The 20,319-nt window shown below is 37.9% G+C and overlaps 1 protein-coding gene across 1 annotated transcript; it reads right to left on the bottom strand.

The window, feature by feature from the left end:
* Nucleotides 1-265: 265 nt before the first annotated feature.
* On the bottom strand, nt 266-18,972 carry kcnj3b (potassium inwardly rectifying channel subfamily J member 3b). Its single transcript, XM_052130831.1, has 3 exons — nt 17,744-18,972; nt 14,710-14,926; nt 266-3,730 (listed from the first exon to the last, which is right to left on the bottom strand). The coding sequence occupies exons 1-3, from the start codon at nt 18,419-18,421 to the stop codon at nt 3,006-3,008; spliced, it is 1,620 nt and encodes a 539-aa protein (XP_051986791.1). The 5' UTR covers nt 18,422-18,972; the 3' UTR covers nt 266-3,005.
* Nucleotides 18,973-20,319: the final 1,347 nt, after the last annotated feature.

Genomic DNA, 20,319 nt, shown 5'->3' with positions numbered 1-20,319 from the left:
TTAGTTATTTCAAATAGCCCTACAGGCTACCACAACAAAATATCCAATTAAAACAAAGACACTGGTTAAGTACAGCAGGTAAGAATTAAAAACAATGTCTATAATATCCTAAATTTATTCAATTTCATCCTTGGGCTCCCTCTCTGCTCTTGTCTCACACACACACACACACACACACACATTGAGACTTGTGCCTCGACAAACAAATAGAACTGCACCCCCCCAGCCCCCCCCCACGACTTGATAAATACAACAGTTTCTATTATCCAAAATAACTTTTAATATGTGAACTTTTTATGTTTAAATTAATAGCTATAATGAAAGCACCACGCTAACCCTTACCCTCTCTCTTGCTCACACACACGCCAAAAAGCAGCGCATCCTCCGTTGCTAGTTCTAAAGTTACATTTTCGAACTAGCAACGAAGGCTTGAGCTGTATCAAAGCTTGATACACTTGAGTAATTAAACAGTTTCTATATTATCTGTTATCTGTGGGAAAAACCCTCACTCCCACACACAGACATTATACGAATTCCGAATTATACAAATTACATTATATGAAAAACAAAGCCGTTGAACAAAGCTATAGAAAGTCCGATTTGCTTTATCAAATTGTTATTATTTTTCCAGTATTGTTGTATAATTACGTTCTTGAGAGGTGACAGACATTACATCAGAAATTAACATGCATAATTCTGATTCAAAATAATGGCCAGCAGCATTCAATCACTGCCAACCATGGTAAAATAAAATTCTACATGATCAGTTCTGAATCTATGTACTGATTACAATTGAACCATGTTTGCCAAACATGTTCAGTGGTCCAAACATCCTCTGCAGCCTAAAACTGAACCTTTGACCAGATATTAGGAGTGAATGCACTTGGCTGCATAGGAAAGCTATAGGATGCTCCCTAATTATGGAATGACTTAACCTCCAGTGTGCGGGTCTGTCTCCACTGGTCTCAGAACAGTTTGAAATAAACCTTATTTTCAATCTTACTCCATATACAGCCTCTGAAATCTAAATTTTTCAGTTTTTGGATGCATCCATTAATTCTCAATGTGATAATGCACAGTGAATATAGGATATTTTAAGGAAAATTAGCCTATAGTCCACGTACGTGGTCATTGTGTTTCCCAGCTTGCCATTTCATGATAAATCTATTACTTTTTTTAAATTTTAACGGATGAAACTAGAGACTCTAATATTTCGACTCAAACAGGTTTAAATGTAAAAATTTAATGAGGTTTCTTTCCAGATGTAGTTGTGTTGTCGTTTCTCCCACAGACAAAATCAGCTGAGATCAGCACCCTGTTGTATTGTCACATGACTCAATGCGTCAAATGTTTAACACTTTAATGACAACCTAGAACTGAGATCAGTCAGTTTAAATGAAATTATGAATAGCCTTTATGAATAGCGAAACCAAAACCTTATGTCCACACATGTGGATGCGGGGTCTTGGGAGGTTAAAGTTCTCTGTGTAAAAAGTTTACCACATTGAATATGGACAGTCCTTCAGAAAAGCAGTAAAGTACAGATTTCTCAAGGCTTTTGAAGCAATCTGTGCGACTCCTCCAAAGAGCAGCATCGGGCAGTAAGCTGCCAGTCACAACACGGCTGGGTCAAACCAGATCAAACTGCTTTATTTGTGGGGAAGACCTCTACCAATACTAATGAGCTTATATGCTTTTAAACATAGGCAAGTCCCCTCTAAACTTCATTTTGGACTTCTTTTGTGATGGCTTCAGATAAACGTTCATCCTTCATTAGTTCCCTCTTATAACAGACTTACAACGCATCATAAAACATTTATTACAGTATTGAAAACCACTCCAACTGCAATCCTAATATTTGTCAGAAGTAGAATAGAATGTATTGAGATAAACACAATTATAAAACTGTGAAACCATTTAACGTTAACATAACATAAGGTACGAGATTTGTCAAGTCAGAAGTTCCACTGCAATTTATAATATTATTGCTTTGGTTTTCAAACACAAGATTTAAACAAAGGCATAACAACATTGACAAGTTCTTTAAGATCTATAAAGCCTATTAAAACTGATAAACATATCCATTTTTTTTTTACTTTAACCCATCTGTCCACAATACTCAAGTCATTCAGGTCCAGAAAATATGCTAAACTGCTAAACAAATAACAGCAGGAAACAATCATTGACAAACCATCATATACAAAATATACACAATTAAGTATTAGGAGTCAAATGTGAAATACTGTGTGCCTTATTTTTCGACAGGTAGCTCTGAAAATAACTCCACATTGTCTTAATTATTTATGAAATACTTCTTGAGCTAAATGTCGATAATTGGGCTTTCATGTTTGGTATTTTACAGTATTTTATATTTGGCAACTTATAGTTAAGGCTTAATTTTCAACGTGAGATAATCTGGCTTGATTATGAAATAATAAATCATGCAATAGATTAAAAAAAAAAAACCTGAGTCAGTTCATCCATAAATGTGTTATATTTCAATAAATGCCCATTTCTTTAAGTCAGAAGACCAGAGAAACTAATCTATCAATTTGTTATTGTGAACCACAATAACCAATCTACCGATAAAAAACACAAATGGCTAACTCAGGTTTACAGTCATTGGCTTTTTTAAAAACCAAATGCTGTTGTGGATTATCAGGGATCACTGACATTGAACTCTGATAATTATATTGATGTTCTTTATTTAAGATGTACATAATATAGGCAAGCCCTCAAAAGACGTTTGGCTAATAGGCTAATATAAAAGATTATATACTGAATCATCAATGAACATTGTAATAATATCTATTACCTGTAATTAGGTATTGAAAAGGAATTCTTTCATGCTGTTTGTAGTCCAAACATTCCAGATTGTGCAGAGGATTAGCATTTGTTTAATATTTTATCCATACATTAATTGCTAGAAGTATAGATTGTCTATTTTACTGAATTGTATTTTCAGAAGAGATAAATGGGAAAAACATGTATATATAGAAGTCTGTTCATTTGAAACTTAACCCTGTGAACCTCTCGGAATTAATTTTTCTCAGTTTGGGAGGCAGATGGCCATCCATTCTTCCTCCGATTCCGACTCCACCTACCCCAACCCCTCCAGCCAACCTTTGCAGTTTTGGGGGTAGATCTGTCACTGATTGGCTGATGGGTTCGAATCCGCCAACCAAGCCCATCTTGGATGTAAGCCTGTCCTCCATGGAGCTAATTACACCGCTGATTGGCTGAAGCCTCTCCTCTGCCACACCTGGAGCTGAGCTGATTCGCTGGAGTTTGACAGGTAGGTCCCCCAAGTTGTATGTGATCTCTGAGCTCATGCGCAGAAGCTTTCGAGGCATTCCATCCCGGATGAGGACATCCCGCCCCGTTAGCTTCTGAAATTTGGCAGGCATTTTGTTGGTGGGCATGGGGGTTGCTATACTGATGGATCCAGTTTCTGCATCGCTCTGGAGATCCAGACCCTCCAGAGTGCCGCTGCCCTCAGTCACCCCCCCTGCACTGTGACAGAGAGAGGGGGCTGTCAGGGGGGAGGACAGGAGCAAGCTCTCCTCTTGTTCTTTTACACTGTGTGGAGGTGTTGGAACCTCAAAAGTGCCATGGAACTGTGAATAGTCGACTTTGAAAAACCCCTCCTCCAGAGAAATTACTGGGAAAAAACGGTGACCCCACAGAACCTCATCCTCTGTGTACGAGGTGCGTGCCTGGCATGTCATACCTAGGATAATTAATGAAACAAATTTATTAAATGAGTGAGCAGAAAGCTAACACAATAGAATAAAGTGACGAAACAGCATATTAATTAGGACAATAAGCTGTATTTGAATGGAGTACACTGTATACTATATACTATAGCAAATAAATGCATTAATGACAGCACACACACAAGCAGCATTTACTGTTAAGCAAAACCCATGGGAATGTCTGTTCATGGCAAATTTGTTTGCATGAAAACAAGGGCTTTATCTGTAGGAAATTAATTAGATCTGTGTATCATCCACACCAAAGAACATCCCTCCTTAATTACAAAATGCAAAGCCTTCAATATAGGAGCTCATTTTTATGAACCCCCTAACACCACGGGCATCTGTCAATATCATAGAATTTAATATGAGATAATTGTCGTAGGAAAAGGAACTTTTGAAGCGAACATTTGATGAGAGAAGAGGGGGGCACGTTTCTTTCATCCAAAAACTGTATATGTATATTGATATCCTCTCTTGGAGTGTTGTTCCTTTTTATTATAAGAGGAGATTTGAGGTGTTTGCAGAAGGAATAATTCGAGAACCTCTATATAGGGATTTGAGGACTAGGTTTTGAGCAGCTGGATGAAGGCTAAAAGGTGTTTAGATAACAGCGAGACTGCTGTGCTGTTCTCCTTACAGAGAAAAGCAGGCAGTCTAAAAAGAGACTGGCTGAGTCTACTGAGATTTTGCCGAACACAAACCTCTGCACTACAAACCTTAGACGAAAAAAAAAAAATCAAGACAAAACATACTTGATACAGTTTTGAAAGTCATAACAGATAAAGATCATTCTTTTTTTTCTTTCACTGCCACCTACGACCATCGAACGCCTACACACTTCACGAGCAAGGTTATCTTTCTTTACTACAGTCAAAATAGCTGCTTTTCAAGATGACAAATCCTGGGCTTAGCAGTATAACATAATATTATTCATCTTATGAAATATTTAACAGGCTTTCTGCTGTTTGCTGGAAGGGGAGAAGGTAAGGGCTTAGTAAGTTGAAATCCGGTCCAGCTCTCCACAAATTCGGCTTACATAATCATTCCTTATTCCTCCATGTCGACAAATTTCATTTTTTGTATTTGGGGGAAATGTTTGCGCACATTAGACTTCGCAAGAAAAGAAAATGGTATTGCTACACTTCTACATCTGACAATTATGAGAACAATTTATATTTCCAAGAGAGATAATCTGTTTCTATGGTGACCATCATCAAGTGTTTGGTTCCGTTGCCAGGTGCTCTGCCTGACCTGTTTCTCTCATCTCTCTTTCTCTCTTCCAGCTTTTCTTTTCACCCATTCTTTCCTGATCCCTCCACTTGAGTCTTTCTCCCTAACACACCTATTCCACCAGCCATCATTATCATCATGACTCCCTCTCTGTCCCTATCTCACACTCTTGCTTTCTCCCTTTGTCTCTCTCCCTTCTCTCTGTGGTGTAAGATAACTGTAAACTGTACTATCTGGCTGCTCTGAGTGGTAATTGACCATGCAGCCGGGCCAAATTCTCTCCTGTATCTCACTGACACACAGTGTGTGGTCCTTTGGGAATGAGGCAGTGCCTCCCTTTTGATTTACAGAGCCCCGTGGGACAGTAGCACAGCTCTGTTTACTCTCACTGCTGCAAGCACAGAAATAAAACACTGAAATAATACAATTACAAGTCAATACAATAAATGTCAAAAAATATTGCCAATAAACAGTGACGAGTAAAAGTATGTGAGCTCTTTGGAATACTTGCATTTACGTATAAATTTGTCTTCAAATCTGGTTGAATTTTCATCTAAGTTACAATAATGAACAAACACTGTTTTAAGTAATAACACACATATAATTTTATTGTTCGTGTATATGTTGAATACATCAATCAAACATTCACAGTGTAGGTTGTAAAAAGTATGTGATCCCCTAGGCTAATGATGTCAATAAATGCTAATTAGTGTATCAGAAGTTGGCAAACCTGGCATCCAATTAATGAAGTGAGATTGGAGGTGTGGGTTATTGCTTCTCTGACTTATAAAAAGCACTCAAACATTTTGAGTTTGCTATTCACAAGAACCATCTGCTAATGCACACCATGCCTCTCATAAAAGAGATCTCAGAAGTCTTATGGTCAAGAATCGTTGCTTTGAATAAAGCTAGAAATTGTTATCTCAAAAAGTTTAAATACTCATCTGTCCACGGTTGGATAATTGTCTACAAATGGCAATTTAGTACTGTAGCTTTCCCTACAATTTCCCTTGAACCGTCCTTCTATCGGGAAGACACGCAGGCTTGAGTGAAGTTTGAGATGCCATTTATTTGATAGATGTAAAACGGGAGGTAATGTCTCTCTCTTTGGCGTAGGCCCCGTCCGGCAGTCCGAGGGAGTTGTACCCGGAACCGTCATGTCCTGCCGGAGATAGGAGGCAGGGGCGAGGAGCCTACCCCCCTGCGGGACAGGGCTCAACTGGTGGTGGTGGGGAGGTGGAGGTTGCAGTGTTAGCACACCGAAACAGCAATGTGATAGATTGGGAGTGGACTTATAAAGCAATGGCTTACGTGCGATTGGCTAGGAGTTACCCAGCTAATGATGTGATGTACACCTGCTGGTCTTCCCGCTAGAACTACGCTCCACTTCCATTTCCAGCAAGGATGACTCAAAGGGCACACCGCAGAATGCTCAATGAGGTAAAAAAAAGAACCCTAGAGTGACAGCTAAACACTTGAAGGAATCATTGGAACTGGTTAACGTCTCAGTTCATGAGTCTACTTACTATATGAAAAACATCAAACAGGCATGAGTCCATGGTAGGACACCACAAAGGAAGCTGCTGTTTTCCAACAAAAACATTGCTGCACACCTGAAGTTTTCCAAAGTCCACCTTGACACTCCACAATGTTACTGGGAAAATGTTTTGTTAACTGATGAAACTAAGATTGAATTGTTTGGGAAGAACCAAAGCACCATGTATGGAATAAAAAGGGCACCAACATGAAAATATTATCCCAACGGTAAAGTACGGTGGAGGGAGCATCATGATTTATGAATGTTTTGCTGCTTCAGGGCCTGGACTCGCTTACCATCATTGATAAACTTGAAACCAAGTTTATCAAGATATCTTAAAGGATAATGTCAGGGTGGCAGTGCACCAGCTGAAGCTCAGTAGAAGTTGGGTGATGCAGGAGAACAATGACCCTAAACATCGAAGTAAATCAACAGCAGAATGGCTTCAAAAAAAGAAAATCCACATTTTGGAGTGGTCACTGACGTGCGGTCTGGGTAGGCAAACTAGGCACTGCCTACCCTGCCAAAATTCAAAAATAAAATGTTTATTAAATAATAAACTTGTATTTGTATTTTTACTTTTTATTCTTGTGATTTATATATGCAATATGTGTGTTATTCCAATTGTTTAGACGTTATGATGACAAATGTAGCAGTTACGCATAATCAACTAAAAAAAAATGGTAGAATAAGCAGTGCTTTTACGGTCCATTCATTGCAGACGACACGCAGAAAACCCATGTTGCGCATGCGCGCTCGATCCTGTATTCTTTAACATGTACGGCAAAAAGCACAAATCTGCTGTGCCTTTTGACGTAAATATGTTATGCCCGTAATCATCTCCGTTACGTATCAGACATGGACCAATTAAAATCGAGATATTCCTGGACATTTGCGTAGCTAACGTCATTACACCACAGCTAGCGTACATGCCTAATCCCCGCCAAATTCAAAATCAAAATGACAGCACAGGTCGTAATCACGGAATTAAGAATTTTTTCCAACTTCCAAGCTCGATTTTAATTCCAAATATGAGTTAATTGCAAGAGGGAGGTCTACGCCAGCCTTAGATGGACTAGTACAGCAAAAGGGCCCAAAAATTATCCGATCATTTCAAACTGATTGGTATGTAAGAAAAGATTGGCTATGTGGCTGTGCTAACAATCAGCGGCTGTACTGCTATCCCTGCCTGCTTTTTTCAACCAGTCAGACTGTTTGGACTTCAGCGGGATATTGTGATTTGAACAACCTGCCCGCAGCTTTAACCAAGCATGAAAAGTCGTCAGCTCACATCCAGTGTCAAATTACACTGAAAATCTTTGGAAAATCTCGGACCGACCTTGCACTTGACGAGCAAAGGAAGCTGTATATAACCTACCACAATGAAAAGGTAAAGGATTGTTGTATTGTATCTTCTGTTATAAAGATGAAGATTGCACATAAAAAAATAATCACATAATGTTGTAAAAAATAAACAACTTATGTTCTGTGTTTTGACTACTGAATTTTGTATAATAATATCTAATGAAGATATATTAACAAAATCATATATATTATATATAAAACATATATAAAATACATATACATTTCTTGATATGCCGCGCTTGTGCGTAACGTGCACTGTTTACGCGCTTGTGTGTGTGTGTGTGTGTGTGTGTGTGTGTGTGTGTGTCTGTGATAGAGAGAGAGAGAGAGAGAGAGAGTACACTATATACATCCTGATTTTTACATTTCTTGATATGCCGCGCTTGTGCGTAACGTTCACTGTTATTACGTATTATTAGCTTAAACAATAAATCAGGTAATCTGGCTTTCATAACTCAGTGCCTAGCCTCTTTAAGACATCACCGCACGTCACTGGCAGTGGCCCAGTCAGAGCCTAGACCCCAATAGAGATGCAGTGGAATGATCTCAAGATAGCCGTTCACACCAGACATCCTAAGAATATGGCTGAGCTGAAGCAGTTCTGTAAGGAAGAATGGTCTAAAATTTCTACTGAACATTGTGCAGGTGTAATCCGCAGTTACCAGAAACGTTTAATTTAGGTTATTGTTGCCAAAGGAGGATCGACCAGTTTTTAAATCCAATCCAGCACTGTGAATGTTTAAAGGGATGTGCTCAGTAAAGACATGAAAGTATATAATTGTTTTTGTGATGTTTGCTTAAGCACATTGTGTTTGTCTGTACTTTGATGAAGATGAGTCACATTAATTGTAGATAATGTAGAAAACCAGCAAATTCCAAAGGGTTCACATACTTTTTCTTGCAACTGTAATGACACATTATAGGAATGGTTCACCCAAAAATTAAAATTCAGAATTTTTTAGTTTGCCATACAACTACAGTTTATAACAACCTGTTTTCATCCCTAAACACGTTGGTATAACTACATTCTTACCAAATTATTTGTATGTGGCTTGTTGTACATTTTCTTGTACAAATTAATTCCCTTTCAGACAAAGCATGAGTAAAAGGGCAGATTATCAGTTCACAAACACTTACTTGTATCCCTGTTCCTCACATTTTATGATGCTATCTTATGACATCAATACACTTTTATAGCACAATAAAATTGTAAGATACAATTTAGTGTTTGCAATACATAATGAGCTACATTTATAATCTTGTTGTCATTGAAGATTTCTTAAAAATAGTATTAAAATATTGTCTTGTCTCATTCTCACGAACCCAATATCATGTATCGTCTAGTCTCATGAGCTGAAGTGTATCGTCACACTCCTACTTCCTATTGCTAAAATCGGCACATATTAATTTCCAGGAGGTACCTGCACATCCTAGCACAGACACTGATTGTGTAGAGCAGTGCATGCTTATTCATTATGCTCAATGCATGTCCCAGGAGCAGATTTACTGTACGGAGAATGAAGACTTCACCTGCAAGTGGTGAGCCAAGTGTGGGAGAGATAAGTGCAAGCTGCCATATCTCTGAATCACCCGAAAATGCTCACTCACTGTCATCTGAACCAGTGTCAAAAATAAAACTGCACGATAGAGACTAAATGCCAGCTAAAGACAATTTTGAGATTTTAAACTTCAGCAAATTCAACTTTAGCATTTGATTTGTTTTATATCTGCATGTATATTGTCTAAAAATACCTTGGCAATGTACACTTCAGTTTATCTTGCCAATAAAGCTTGATATGATTGCCCATTTGATCCTATTACTAAAAAAGTCCACTGGTAAATGGCAGAAGATTTTGACAAACATTTAATTACAGCAGGTCCAATGATTTTATGGAATGTATATATACTTGTATCAAAGATTTATACCTGTTAAAATCTACTTTACACTCACCAGCCACTTTATTAGGAACACCTGTACAACTACATATTCATGTGATTATATAATCAGCCAAATGTGTGGCAGCATAATGTATAAAATCATGCAGATATGAGTCATGAGCATCAGTTAATTGTTCACATTGTATTTCTGAAACTGCTGATCTCCTGGGATTTTCATACACAACAGTCTCTAGTGTATAAAGAGTATAGTGCCAAAACAAACACACACAAAAAAACATCCACCGAGCAGAAGTTCTGTGGGTGAAAATGGCTTGTTAATGACAAATGTCAGAGGAGAAAGGCCAGACTGGTTCGAGGTACAAAAATGGTAGGCCCACTGCAGCCTCAGTTTTCTGTTCTTGGCTGACTGAAGTGGAACCCAGTGTGGTCTTCTGCTGTTGTAGCACACCCACCTAAAGGTTTGACGTTTTGTGCAATCTGAGATGCTATTCTGCTCACTAGAGTGGCTATCTGAGTTACCATAACCTTTCTGTCAGCTCGAACCAGTCTGGCCATTATCCGTTGACCACTCTCATCAAAAGGGCGTTTTTGTCCACAGAACTGCCACTCACTGGTTGTTTTCTGTTTTTCGCACCATTCTCTATACACTCCAGATATTGCATGTGAAAATCCCAGGAGATCAGCAGTTACAGAAATACCAGCCTGTCTGGCACCAACAATCATGCTGTGGTCTAAATAACTGACATCACATTTTCCCCATTTTGATGGTTGATGTGAACATTAACTGAAGCTCCTGACCCATATCTGGATGATTTTATACATTACACTGCTGCCACACGATTGGCTGATTAGGTAATTGCAAGTAGATGTACTGGTGTTCCTAATAAAGTGGCCAGTGAGTGTAATTCTATCCACATTCTATCTATTCTGTTCTTTGAGACAGAGTATATACTAAATATATTTAGGTTTATATTTTAATGTTTTAATGCACCATGATTAATCGTGATTAATAACAGAAAACAGCTATTGATTAGTTCATCTCTCAATCTTTCAATCGATTCATAGCCCTAAATTTATGTCTACAAAACTCATTTCAAGCTTCTTTTTTTTTTTTATATAATAATGAGAAACATAAATTCAATCTAGCATGTCCAAATCTTTTAATGGTAAATTATACTGTCCCTCTTTAAATTTAGAACATATTTCTTAAAATCAAGGATATAAACTTCCAGTGTGGTAAGCGAAAATTTATTGGTAAGAATTGTTGAAACTAGCATAAATATCTAGCCACTTCAAATATTAATGGATGTTAACATTAGACAAAAAATTTTAAAATTAAAGTTTAACTTAATAAAAATGACACAACACACACACAGACACAGACTCCATTAAAAGTAAGAATCCTGGGCCTGGGTAGCTCAGCGAGTATTGACGCTGACTACCACCCCGGGAGACACAAGTTTGAATCCAGGGCGTGCTGAGTGACTCCAGCCAGGTCTCCTAAGCAACCAAATTGGTCCGGTTGCTAGGGAGGGTAGAGTAACATGGGGTAACCTCCTCGTGGTCGCGATTAGAGGTTCTCGCTCTCAATGGGGCGCAAGGTAAGTTGTGCGTGGATCGCAGAGAGTAGTATGAGCCTCCACATGCGGAGTCTCCGCAGTGTCATGCAGAATGAGCCACGTGATAAGATGCACGGATTGACGTCTCAGGCAACTGAGTCTTGTTCTCCGCCACCCGGATTGAGGTGAGTAACCACGAGGACCACGAGGACCTACTAAGTAGTGGGAATTGGCCATTCCAAATTAGGAGAAAATTTAAGGATTAAAAAAAAATAATAATTGTCTTGTTCTTCATATGCTTTCTGTTACTTTACAAGTATATTTTGCTTTAAAAATGTACTTATCATTTTAAGGAAATTACAGAATGTCAGTTATATTTTTATGCAAAATCCCTGAAAAAAAGCTGAATTGCATCCCAAATACACTAGTTTTAATGCAATCTTCACAAAATAACTTAATATTTAATGTTCATAAAAGTTTCAAATTAATTTAATGCATTTCTGCCTTGTTTTAGAATCCATAATATTTATAATGTTAGTTTTAAGAATTCTTGTCATTTTTGCTTACCACACTGGCCAATTTTAACTTGATTTTGTGAAAATCTGTAAATAATTTGACAGATGTGAATGCTGGCACTGCTGTCATGTTTATCTCTGTGAGCAGTGGATGGCTCTGGGCTTTTCCTGTGACTCCTTTTGGCCTTGAAATCTCTCTGTTTGAAGGAAGTTAATGTACTGATGTCAAAATTCTCCATTCACACTGTAAGAATCGCATAGCCCGTGCATGTGAAATATGGGCTTGCAGACTGAAATTTATGTCCAAACACAGTTTAATCCTGAAGATTAGAACAAAAGGACACAAGAACACCCATGCACAACAATCACACATGCATAATACATTTGCGCTGTATTCGCACATGCACATATCATAATCCTAGACATAATTAAAAGGGATAATTAAAAATGTCTAATTAATTATTCGATAAGTTGTAAGTATTGTTTGATTTGTGTGACTGCTAAACACAAGTCCTCTCTCCATACTTCAAACAGCCGGTTAGACTTTACTGTATAAAGACCTGCTTAAGAAGGGTCTGATTTAGTTGCTATGGAAACGGATTCACAATGGGGAGAACAGAGTGCTGACTAACTGTACATAAATCTTTTTTTTTTTTTCACTTTTCTTTTTTTACCCACAAATCCCTTCACATTCTGTGGGCGGAAAATTCAGATGCTCATCGATGGATATACTGGACAGATTTGCATTTTTCATTCTGATCCAATTAAATCAATGGACAATGGATGCATCTGATGCAAAGCATATGGCAATTGTGTATGTATGTATAGTGGTGTATGTTTCAGAGGTTTTTTGTTGTTGCCAAACATCCTTGTGTTCGTGTAGATCAATGTGTTTGATGCTGCAAGGTGAGAAACTAAAGGTGAGCTGTGATTTGATAGACAGGTGGATTAATCTCCAAGCATGCCAGACTACAGAACCATGAGACAGAGAGCAAAACAAAAGACTAACATTATACTGTATATCATGTCTTACATAACATGTCTCTCTCTTTCTCTATTTGCTGCAGTAGACATCAACATTCATTCTTTTATATAATTAAAAGATCATTTGCACCAAACTTGCTTCTAAAGGCAGACTCACACAGACTGAACCACACACCACCCTGCACAAATATTCTACTCTTAGATGGGAGTAATAAATGTACAGAAAAAGAACAGACACACAAGTGGAATGTAAGAAAACTTAGTAACAGTTTAAAACAAGGTTGCATTCATTAACATTAATTATCTACATTAAAACTGCACTATGTACTTACTAATGTAAGATTATTTTTGGTTAAAAATTGACAAATTGCCATTATTGATTGAGTACAAAAACAATCAGTGTTAAAAACAATGTCCTTACCTTACCCTGATTCACTACAGTAAGCCTAAAAAATGTTTTGTATTTTGAGCTGTCAGGTTCGATTTGGGGCAAATTCACTGGCTTAGGACGTTCATCCTTGCGTCATTACGTCATGTCCGCACACACAGGAAAGAAGTATCGGCTGGCTCATAATCCGGCTGGAGAAACAAACTACGCTGTTCAGTTCAGTTAGTCACACTCTTACAGTTCAGGACAGCATTGTTGCAGTCTACATGGATATGTATCTGTTATCCCTTTGGCAAGTTGTATACCTGCTATAATGTTGTATATGTTTCTGGTAGGGTTGTTGAAGCTTAAATTGCTTGTCATGCTTTTATTAATCGAACATTACTCGTGTGTTAACCGATCACGATGTCCAGTGAAGTTACTGTGACATGTTTAATATGTATGACTTCTGAAATTGACTTCGTCTAACTGTTATACTGCATATTTAAGCAAATTATTTTTACCTTTAATAAAGCATATTTTATCCCCATCATTATTGAATCGTTTTATGTTTTTACAGTGTTATTGTGTGTAACAGACATGCTATTGTAGTAACTTAGACAATATAGTATAAAAATAATAAAGTCTTCTATTGAAATTGTATCAGACATATCACGAGTTTAACCTCTTAAGTTGAAAATTGAATTACAATTCAAACATTAATAGTAGATAAAACACTTGATAAATCATATTAAGATATACTGATGGTGGCTGAGGAGTGTCCCCTGTTCTCTATTTAAAAGTGCTTTGAGTGTAGTTTCAGAAAATTAATTAAAATATATAAATAAGAGTGTTGTTTATCTTCATTAAAGCAAGTAATATTTCCGTTTCAAATGTTTAATCATAAAACATAATATCAACATGAAAATAGTACGTTATGACTCCAGCTCCAGTCATGATCATACACAGTCAATGTCCAGGTAAGCTCAAATTGGGAGATTCATCCACCAGAAGAGCAGTGCCAGAACATGACTGATATAATATATTCTGTCAAACACAGATGTCCAACACAGATGTCAAACACAGGTGTCAAACACAGGTGTCACTTGAGAGCACAGTAAGTTATGCAGTACAGCTTTAACATAACATGAACTAGCAATGTACAATACGTTTATAGCACTTGACCATAAAACTAGTGCAGTGCTGCCACTGTTTAAAAGATTTGGATGCTGCTTGCCGAGTCACAGACTTTTAGGGTGGCTGAGATTAATTTTAGGGGGGCTAAAGCCCTGTTAGGATATATATTGTTGATAATACATACGTGAATAAAATACAGAATTTAGTGCTTCACTCTATATCTTCATTCTATATCATTACAGTTGTCAAATACAGGTTTGGCATGTCAGCAAAATTTCTGGCATCTATGTATATTATTTTCTGTCACTGAGCTGTGGGATATGTTTCATAATTCATCTGTGTTATTGTTAAAACTCACCGGTGGTCTCCACGATCCCCTCTAAGATAACCACAATCTCAAATTGCTCTGTCTGCATGGACCTCAGTGAGAGGTCATAGAATGGGCTCTTGGAGTCGATCACGTGGCATATCGTCAGAGGAGACACTAAGAAAAGCTGGTCGGCTCCAGTGCTGAAACCAACGTCCAGTTCGAGTTGATCCAGAGGCAAAAACTCACCTTCAGGAGTTTGACGAGACTACAGAGAGACAGAGGAGGCAGATAGATATGGGAACAGAAAGAGAGAGAGAAAGTTAGGATAAAAGACTGAGATGATGGAGCAGTAGAGTGAGTGTATGATGTTTGAGAGAGATTGCATAAAAACTGATCCAAAAGTTACAATTGCATCCCAGCAAAAAATCAGATTACAGGTCTTTTATCAAGGTTATCTACTTGACGTGAAGCATGTACACAGCCATATAAGCTTAGCGCTGAGATTTCTAAAATGTATTATTATCTCAACATCTCTCATCTCTTCATCACCGTACCAAATTTGTATGACGTTCTTTCTTTTGCAGAACACAAACAAAGGTTTTTAAAGGATGTATTTTTTTTTTTGTCCATATATTAAGTCAATGGGGTCCAAAACATTCAAGCTCACAAAAAGACATAAAGGCAGCATAAAAATAATCCGTATGATTTAATCCACATCTTCATGAGCGATGCAATCACATTTGGTGAGAAGCACAACAAAAATCAACTCTTCTAAAATATAGGTTCTATATGTGTGCTAGAGGGTTCTAAGCAGCCTCAGTTTAATAGGTAAGCCAAATAATACTGTATAGTAAGGCGAACACACACACACACACACACACACACACACACACACACACACACACACACACACACACACACACACACACACACAGGATCCCTGCATTAAAACTAGTAAATTGAATGATTGTGCAAATCAGTGTTTCTTCATTTACAGGCACAGCATTCTGCTTTCATGCCTTCAACATACACATGATAATTGAATTGGTTAAGTCCTCCACTCGCACATAGAGAATTTGTGGCTTAATTATCTCACTAGTCAAGTCTCAATGTGAAGGCTGTTGATAGTTAGAATGCGTCCATTGTAGGCAGCGGTATACAGAGTGTCCTCAATTTAGATTTAGCTTTGTTTAAACAAGATGGCATTCGTAGGACAATGGAAACAAAAAGTACAATAGTTGTACTTATGTCAAGTTATAACGATGTGAGTGAAAAGAAAATAGATTTTGGGAATGTACTTTTATATTTACTTTAAAATAATATATTTTACATTATATATTATTATAATTATACCTATATATATATATATATATATATATATATATATATATATATATATATATATATATATATATATATATATATAACTGTCTACTGAGGTACTTTAACTTGGAAATGAACATTCCTTGCATTTGAAGGTCGCATTCAAAGGCTGCATTTGGAATGTTCTACTTGCTTTTCCGAAACTAAACAGCCTCTATGATGCATGCGGCTGACAACTAAACCTCTGCCTTCATAACGAGACAGCTACTCAATCTAGCCTGCTGTTATCGTTTTCTTCTACAGGCTAAAGCGGCTCATAACTGCTGGTTTAGGATCAGTTCCTCAAAGCCATATCCAAACCTTAATTATTAGTGAAATTCAAAAACTGACTCTAGATCAGTGGGTGTGGATAACATCTTCCAACAGTACTTTTGATTATAATCTTAAACAAAGGCAATGTAATTAGTGGAATTAATGTTAAGCTGTTTTGGTAACATTAAATAGGATTTAATTTAAAGTATTTTTATATCTTCATTTTATTCAGAGCACTCCCACTTTTTTCACAGGCAACCTCAGCGGTTTTGATATGGAGCAGGGCCAGTCAATAGAAAAGCTGTCATATTTAAGATCATCAGTAGTAAAATCTGAAACCTACTGTATCAATAAATTGTGTTTCTTTAACTCAGATCATGCTAAAAATGCTATTTTTCATGCTGGTTCAGCTAACTCGTTCTCGAGTTGACTAACAAGCGATGTCTGTGTCTAAAACAGGATGGGCTCTTTTACCTGTAAGGCGGGACTTCCTTTTCTACATTCATTGGCTGTTGGGCATTCATATTTCCTTCCATTCATTTTAATCCACAGTTTTCCTGAGCAACCACTGCTCTGTACTATGATTATTCTAAATGCCTATTTTCTGTTTCTGGTCTGGAGAGTTTTATTTATTTTGAATAAAACTTAATTTCATGCTCAACTTGTGCAGTTCTTGGCTGTCATAACAACTCTAAGTTAATAAAATCAACGTAACTAACCACGGGCCATCACTTTATAACATCTACACACAGGTGAGGCACTGTAAAAAAACAAAAAAGGTAATCTAAGTTGTGAAGTATCAGCACTATAGACCCACATGTTTTTTGACAATTTTTTTTACAAATGTAATGCTTTATACATCACATTACCCGCTAAGAATATAGGCTGCGAATGAAAACACTGGAGAACGTAAATTGAAAACAGGCGAATTGTGGAACACTTCAGAAAAAAGGTGGATAGAAGTGGTCTGTCTCTGCTAAATAGTATCTGCATGTGTGTGATACATTGTGAAATTCTCAATTAAATCTATTATATAGCTTTAGAAGACATTTTCGGTGCTTGAAATGTTTGGACCAAATTGACTTACAATGTAAGGCCAAAAAGACCTCATAGCTACATCCTTCAAAAATATATATTTGTTTGTGTTCCACAGAACAAAGAAAGTCATATGAGATGAGATGACATGAGGGTCATTAAATGATGACAAAATTATCATTTTGGGTGAACTATTCCTTTTACATGCAAGAATTAACTATAACTTAAAGCTTTCAGGTATAGGCTATAGCCATTTGTTCCATAGCTATGTATACGTTCACCCATATTAACTAGATTGAGATCTAATTATGTATAGGCAATTAAATAACCTTCACATATGTCTGCGGTGTGCCGGTGTCTCGCCTTTGATCTCTTCTTTTTGAGTACTATACAGTTACAGTACTATACTCACTTTGAGTAGTTTGCAGCGTATTTGCGCGGAGACCATATGGCTGTTCCGCAGGTTACCCACGCGGAACATGAGGGTCAGTTTACCGTCACGCATGGAAATAGCCGCGTGCTCGCTGAACATCAGCGTCTCTGCCCGTTTCTTCGGCTGGGACATCTTGATGAACATGCAGCCGATGAGAAAAGCATCCACTATAGACCCTAGGATGGACTGGAAGAGGAACAGAATTATGCCCTCGGGACACTTGTCTGTAATGTACCGGTAACCGTAGCCGATGGTGGCCTCGGTTTCGATGAAAAAAAGAAAAGCTGAGGGAAAGTTATGCACATTGGCCACGCACGGTGTGTACTTATCATCGTGGGCCTGGTAAAGATCTCCACGTATAAAGGCAATGACCCACCACATCGAGGCCATGAACAGCCACGCCACCGTGTAGGTAAGGATGAAAATGAACAGATTCCACCGCCATTTGAGGTCCACGAGCGTGGTAAACAGGTCCGACAGGTACCGGCTGGTTTCTCCTCCCAGGTTCCCGTGCTGGACGTTACAGCGGCCGTTCTTGTCCACAAAGCGCTGACGCTTCTTTTTCTTCTCGGGGGCCGCCTGGTTGAACCCGCCGCCGCTGGACGAGGTGGTCACCACCTGATAATCATCCCCAAATTTCTTCCGCAACGCTGACATCCTCCACCCCTGAAGTTGTCCCGAAATATAGCAGACTGTTTTTGCGCGCTTGTTCAGGACAGAATGTTTTCGGCTTTCTTCACACTTCAGGTACACAACCCTCCCTCATTTCTGAGAAGATTACTGAAAAGTCCCAATCTGGAGCGAGTTTATTCGTTTCTCTTGTTTTACCGCAGGAGTTTTCTCCGCGCGTCTCTCAATGGTAGCGCGCTTCTCTTGGGATGGAGCGATGCAGATCTCCTTCTCTTCTCCAAATCCACATAACTAAAGAATACTCACTCAGTCGAGGAAAAATACGGATCTGAGTAATATGTAATCTCAGATTGGTTTGGCGCAATCTAGCAATTGTGCGTTGGCACCATCCTCCACCTTCATCCACTCTTGTTTCACCAGGTGTATCACTCCAATTTAATAAGATGCTAGTTGGTGGACGCCCTAAGGATATTGTCCAAGTTTCAACTCACCACCTCTGATGTTCCTCGCGGCTAGCAGGTGCTGAGATCTTTTATCTGATGCCGCTCGTTTTCTCACTGTTCTCGGTTGCTGCGCACTGCTCGCCTCCTGCTATGAAACTCCATCTCCAGCCCTGACAAATAAGAGGAACTTCTCGGAGAGGGTGGTGGAGGTGGGGGTTGGATGAACACGTGTTCTTGTGTTGGGTACATTTATTTATTTATTTTTTGCTACTGTGCTTGTAATATGTCTCTCTGAACAGTGTTACATATAACGTAATCTCTGCAAGGCATGTGTGTATGCAGTTTATCAGCAAAATAATTAATGTCCAGCCTTTAATATAGGCCTATTTGGCCATTTATGCATGGGTCAAAATGATGAATGAAGATGATACAAGTGATGAATATATATTGTCACATCAGTGTCTGATAGAGCAGAAGGAACCAGTTATCTTTGATACAATGCATTCTTCATTTGATAAACCTATGAAAGCATACTTTTATGCTCAGGGCTAATTTATAACCCAGCATTAAATACAATTTTCTGACAATATCTAAAAAAAAAAAAGACTTCACTAACATCCACTGAAACCTTATTTGAAATCTATGTGCCGCTTTGCAACTCTGAGGTTCCCATCTCTTCCCATTAGGCAGGGTGGTAGAAGATAAGGGCACTATTAGTGTGTTATTTTAGAATCACGTAAATAACTCCTGGTTTATAATGGACTGACTCTGCTGCTCTGTAGGTGTCAGTGCTATCTGCAATGGAAGACTGTGACAGAGCATCATCAGGTATATCTTTCCCTCACTCTTCCCCACATCAGTTTGGATCTTTTAATGCATATTAGAGGCTACACATTCACACATGCAGAGTGTCTGTTTTGGGTGTCGTGATTTGCCTACATTATGGGGACCAAATGTCCCCAAATAGTAAAACCTGAAATTGCCCAACACAAGGAAAATTCATAATAAATATACTAAATATTGTAGTGAGAAAAAAAAATTATCAAAAAGGATTCCGTGTGGGTTAGGTTAAGGTGTTGGGGTTAGAAAATGTAATTAGCACATATTGGGAACTAACTGGAAAATCCCCACCATGAAAAAAAGGGTAACACTTTATAAAGGGATTCATTGATGATTAATAACTCATTTATAATTACTTATAACTAATTAGTGTTATAAATAATTGATATGCGGTTACAACAACATGCTTAAAAAAGGGTGACTTCCAAGCGATAACTGCCAAATAGTGAACCATCTTACCTCTCATTTTATAAATGATTAATAACACATTTTCCACATTATTATCCTATGGAAATGTACTTTTATGTAAAGTGGACAGCTATGAAGCATTTATTAAGAAGTTGCCAACATTATAAACATGTACATATAAGTTATAAATGCTGTGAATGAGCTTTAAGACCTTAAAGTGTTTCTGCAATGGAG

This window comes from Xyrauchen texanus, chromosome 7 (genome assembly GCF_025860055.1).
Source record: "Xyrauchen texanus isolate HMW12.3.18 chromosome 7, RBS_HiC_50CHRs, whole genome shotgun sequence".
Classification (NCBI taxonomy): domain Eukaryota; kingdom Metazoa; phylum Chordata; class Actinopteri; order Cypriniformes; family Catostomidae; genus Xyrauchen; species Xyrauchen texanus.
Note: the sequence above shows the minus strand (reverse complement) of the source record. Positions and strands in the feature narration are given on the sequence as shown.